Here is a 5,711-nt window from a genome sequence, read left to right as displayed (position 1 = left end):
CGTCGACCAGCTTACACCGACTGGCTTACGCCGAGTGGTTTACCCCCAACTGACATACGCCGACTAACCAACGTTGATTGGCCCACGCCGACTGAACAACTCCGACCGGCTCATTTCAACTAAGGACTGGCGTCCTTGTTTCTTCTATTTCAGGAGCTCGCCTCCGATTCTCCTTGACACATCGCCAAGTCTCTTCGTGCCTTGCCTGAAGCTCGCGCCGAATCCATGATGCGCTCGGGGACAACTGATGGGGGTATGCCCAAGGGGGTGCACCATTAGTCTCACTCGCCGCAAGAGAGAAGACCCAAGAAGGGATTCAGTCGGCTAGGGCGACTAGGCCTAGAACCCTTAAGCGACTAGGCTTAAAACCCGGAGGTGGCGACTGGACCGAAGGCCCGGGCGACTGAAGCGTAGTTTCCTTGGGTGCGGGATAACGAATCCCGGCCTTATAGCAAGTGATATGATTTGAACTTATCTGCTTGTAAACCCTAGATCGTGGGTGCCTATATAAACCCCCGAGTTAAACCCTAGAAGACACACAATCCGAGATCGCATCTCACCACCATTGCTCTCAGCGACAAGCCGACTGAGCCCCCCATTGTAATCTCCACTGAGCAATAGATCTAGCAGGACGTAGACCTTTAACGCTCCGGAAGGGCTGAACCTGGGTAAACCCTTGCGTCTTGTGTACCTCGTTCCGCAGACGTCACCTTGCCCCCGCATCAACAAGTGTTGCACCCTGTAGCTGTGGTCACATCCACGACACCGTTAGGAATGAGGCATCATGGAGGAAGTGTACTAGAAAGGGGAAAGTAGTACACAAGAGAGCAATGTGGTAGCCCCACGTACTACTGCTTTCGTTGGGAGAAAACTCAACAACACAGTAGCTCAGCAGTCAGCACTACAATCCTAGGTGTAGAGGCTGAAACGACGGCTTTGGTACCGCCTCCATAATTTACTAGATCATAATTTACTAGATCATAAAGGCTCGCGCCTTGCAGCGCCCGTTAATTTTTATGATGAAATGGTAGGAATTATCACAAATATAAAAAAATAAAATATGAAGATCTACAAAGAACACGTGATTGATCATTTATAGCTTTTGGTTGTTTCAGATACATGACAATAGCAAGACAACGAATAAATAGGGTTTGGCAAGCCGCATTTGATCAAGCTGAAATCGGCCCCACAAACCACTCATGAGTGGAGTGCCTTTCCAGGAGAAATGCACTTTCCTCTCCTTTCCTCTTTGCAAGAGCAGGCCACATTTTCAGGAAAAGGGATCTATGCCAGTTTTTAATAACTTGAGAAAAAGGAGCTGCCAAATTTAATGAAAATGAATCATCCCGCAGAACAGGTTACCAAGATTTGAAACTAAACAGCTTTACCAATTAACACGTCATCAATGAAGTACAAATTCAATCGATAACTAGATGGAAATGGCAAAAGGAAAATCATAAGCCTCGTATTCTGAACATAGCTCACATCCGAATAAGTACCAAAGTGCTCTTGTCCTTGAATTTATACCACCTTATTTAAATTTAAACATTCTTGTCAGAAATAGGGAAATAGCGAGAGGAAGTAAGAAGTTTACAACACCAAACCCTTGGTCGAAGAATCTTTGTAGTCTGAATTAAACATCCACACATCAGCCACCATTTCCGGTAAGATGTGTAAGCATGAATCAGCAAACACAGCCATACTTTTACAAAAAAAAAAAAAAAAAAAAAAAAAAAAAAACATGGATATGCTGGAAGGCAACAAAGTTTTGGTCAGAGAAGAAAATTATCTGCAAACACCAAGACTTTTTATCATGTCACCGAGGCTTCAGTTACTTCCTGATAAGAGAACAAAAGTAAGAAAATTATATCGTTCGTCGCATACCCAAGCTGTTGGCCACGGGTGCTTCCTCCTGATCTGCACTTTGTTGCTACGAGTGTCGTCATCACAGGAAGGATGACACGGCCGCCGTAGATGCATCACGACCTCCATCTTCCTCTTCCCCTCTTTTACAACCTGCCAGCGATGCCTGCTTGCTCCTGATCTCCCTCCGCTCATAGTTGACCAGCGAGTCGCTAGAATCCTGCGTGAGATCGAGGGGATTTTATTTAGTGGAAGGGGAAGAGGTTTTTAATAATCAAGAAAAGGAACCAACAAATTTTCTGGAGAAGGTATGAATGCAAGCCTTTAATAACTCTAAATTCTTAATAACATCACATTTAAATTTAGACGAATGGTGACATAAATAAAATGAGCAATTTCCGACATGAACTGATATAAGATAAACCCTAGCCTGCGGAAGCATATGACCTTTCATACCCAGAGAAGCCAAACAATAGTCAGTACAATGGAAAAATCAGGACACTGAGTTTGTCTACTTAAGAGTGAGATTGCTATATCAATTATTCAGTTGGATTGAATTACTTGTGGAGAGAAAATTCAGATGTTGGAGTGCAACTTAATTAGATGCCCATTTCATAGAAGTCGTAGAACAGACACAGACACGGAACAGAATATGAAGAAATTTTCAGGTCAAACCAACAAGTGGAGGTACAGGGAAAAGAAAAATAAACAGATGATGGCCCAAAATTTTCACACCTTTCGCTCAGCCGTCTCGGCATACATTTCCTCCTTTTCCACCACCAACTCAAATATACAGACATAGGATACCTACGAGAACGGTGCATCACAAACATTATATATACAATATATAACACAAATATTATGTATGGTCGTAGGATACCTATGTTTGCAGAAATATGTGCAGATCATCACTGTTCAATCTAATGTCACTATCTCCTAAAAAATAGCATCCATGACATTTGCACTGTAGTTGAACAACAATAGCTGTCCATAAATAAATACACAAAAACTGATCAAACTAAAAAAGGCCGGTCCATATATAGAGTTTCAAATAGCTACAAGATATTGCATACTTAACATATATCTAATTAGAGGTGAAAGAAAAGATAATCCATGAACTTCCTAAGGTACCTGGAGACCTGGCGAACTGGAAGAGGGCAGGCCGTGGGACCAGAGTTAGCACCGCCAGCATGCAGATTAATGAAAGGCACGCGCCACCGGCCTCGCCCAGCTTGCTGACTTTCTGTATGCTAATGCCAAACACAGCCTTGGAACCTTATCGAACTTCTGTAGTAGAATTACCTTGGACTCTAAGAAGTTGAAGAAAATAATATCTGAACTATTGCACTAAGCTTGAGGTGATTCACATTCCGGCATTTCAATTCAGTGTCTGCATTTTCTAAAGGGCTTTTGCAGGCTGCTGTGCTGGGAATGGTGAAAAGTGCTCATCTTAGTTTACAAGACGAAAGCAATGAACTTTTTGACAGTAAGAGAATCGGCGCAACATTGATCATCACTGTATATCCGTGAGAGGAGCTTATAAGAGGAGAAAACATGAACAATGATATTCCAGCACAGTGCAGGATCTCTTTGTCTAGCAAGTTCAGAAAGAAATAAAAAAGCAGCACTAAGATAGCTGGGAATGAAATGTTTCAGTCAAGATACATGGCATGTGAATTACATAAAGCAATCTTTTCTTCAGTATACTGGAAGGGGAGGTAAAAAATCCCACCCTCTCCAATTATTTGAATTGGGGAGCTAGAAAGTACATCGATCGACCTTCATTTCTCAAAGCTGACAAGATAAAAGCTCATGAGCATCATAAATTAAGATAAGTGACTGCGGGGATTTCAACCTAGGATCACTTGGATCTGTCCCGCCGAACAACCTATCCCATCGAGAACGGAGAGTCCCTCCTCATGGCTCCATGTGCTCGGCTGGCTCACCACCTCCCAGTCACAAGACGGTCCCTTGTCCACGACATGTCCATGCTTGAGCAGAGAGACACGCTTCAGTGCCGTTGATATCTCCACGGCGAACCTCACAAGGTGCATCTGCCTCTCCGTTCTCTGAAAGCCGATGACAACCAGCTCCTTCAAATGGTGATGGCGTGAAGAAGAGGAGGCTTCACCCAGTACCTCCTGACGCGTCTCGTCTTCGCCATGGGAGGCATGGACGTAAAGGCTTTCAAGCAATGGCGCCGCCTGGATGAGGAGATGCGGCCATGAGATGTCCCACGACGAAGGCACATCCGCAACGAGAAGCCTTCTCAGGTTTGACATTGCAGAGAAGGGATTCTTAGGGAGGATCCACATCTCTGGCCCAGTAAACCGCAGGACGAGATCCTTCACACTGATGGCACCTTGGAAGAACTCCAAGAGCATGCGAATCAAGCAGTCTTGATGCCGGCGGTTCAGCGCGGCGAAACTGTCCCCTTCCAGCGGGCCTACGGAAAAGGCCAGGCTCACGCGCGCAAGGCACGGCGCGGCGGCAGTGGAGCACAGAATCACGTCGGCGTGCAAGCTGGTGAGACTCTCGAGCTTGGGAAGAGACCGAAGCTCCACTACCATGAGCTCCCCGTCGAGTAAAAGCTCCCTGATTTCCGACATGGGCGAGTCCAGTACCAGCCTGCGGGTTGTGCTCGTGAACTCGCACGACACGAGGTGCAGCACCTGCAGCTGCGGGCACGCGGCGACCACTCCCTCGTAGGTGGCCGCCGGCGTGGTAGAGGGCAAGTCTCGCAGGACGAGCGTGGTGAGCGCAGTGAACCCCCGGAGCGGCGGGGGCAAGCAGTTGGCCAGCCTGAGGCTTCGCAGGCGGGACTGACCGGCCGGCTTCCTGCTGATGAGGCCACAAGGGAAGCTGTAGGGCGGCGGGTCCGGAAAAGCGAGCGGCCCCGTCGGCGTGGCAACAACCTCCAGATCCCGGACGCCCCAGGAATCGACGGCGTCCACGACAAGGCGGTTGATGCAGGGCGAGGTGCTGTACGCGAAGACCTCGAGCGAAAGCCTCTCCACGCGCCGATGAGCTCGGCTGGCCAGGAGTCTCTTGACGGAGCAGATCATGGCCCGCATGGCACGCCGCTCGTACCGCCCGGTGATGGCATTTAGCCGCCTCCTGTCCTGCAGAGTCGAGCTGATCTTCGATTCCCTGGCGTCGTCGCGGAGGAGGTAGAGGCGGTGGTAGCGCGGCGGCAGTATGTCCGTGACCTTGAGATCCATGGCGGGGAGCTCGCGAGGGAGGCTGGCCCAGCGCCTGGAGAGCGCCGCGGCGCCGAGTGCGGTATGCGTGTCGACGCGGCGCAGGATTTCAAGAAGCAGGTCGTCAGAGAGGTCACTGAGGCGGTCCTCGCGCAGCCGCCGCCGCCGCCGCCACCGGCGAGGGGAGGCATCCTTCCTAGGCATTGGAGAATAATTTAGTTAGTACTGGCTGTTGTTGGGTGGGGTGGGCTCGCGATTAAATAGAGGCATCGAGTGGGAAATCAACAGCGATTGTATGGTGTTCGTCAGGGGAATTCGATCCGGGTTGCAAATCTGAATCGGAGAAGGGGGGAATCCTATTTCCTTTTAAAAAATACTACTCCCTCTCTAGTAGCATGGGGAACTCGGACAGACTCGGGTAAACACATAGGTACTTGAAAATTTAAGATAATACTCCAACGCATATTCCCTTGCATATTTTCTAATGGGATACTTCCGATGAGCAAAGAATTTCATCCATCTAGGTTATATATGTTTCTTAAAATGAGGAATTCAATATTTTGTAGTTTGAGACTGTCCCCTTGCAGGTTTTCTAATGGGATTTTTCTGACTAGCAGAGTACTTTCATCTCCTTGTGTTGACACGAGA

General features: G+C 48.0%; 1 protein-coding gene across 1 annotated transcript; it reads right to left on the bottom strand.

The window, feature by feature from the left end:
• Window positions 1-3,477: 3,477 nt before the first annotated feature.
• Window positions 3,478-5,478, bottom strand: LOC127307456 (uncharacterized). Its single transcript, XM_051338191.2, has one exon. It carries the CDS (start codon window positions 5,265-5,267, stop codon window positions 3,714-3,716), a length of 1,554 nt encoding a protein of 517 aa, XP_051194151.1. The 5' UTR covers window positions 5,268-5,478; the 3' UTR covers window positions 3,478-3,713.
• Window positions 5,479-5,711: the final 233 nt, after the last annotated feature.

The sequence above is a fragment of the Lolium perenne genome, chromosome 1, assembly GCF_019359855.2.
Source record: "Lolium perenne isolate Kyuss_39 chromosome 1, Kyuss_2.0, whole genome shotgun sequence".
Taxonomy (NCBI): domain Eukaryota; kingdom Viridiplantae; phylum Streptophyta; class Magnoliopsida; order Poales; family Poaceae; genus Lolium; species Lolium perenne.
The sequence above is the reverse complement of the archived record's forward strand: the minus strand, read 5'-3'. Positions and strand labels throughout refer to the sequence as shown.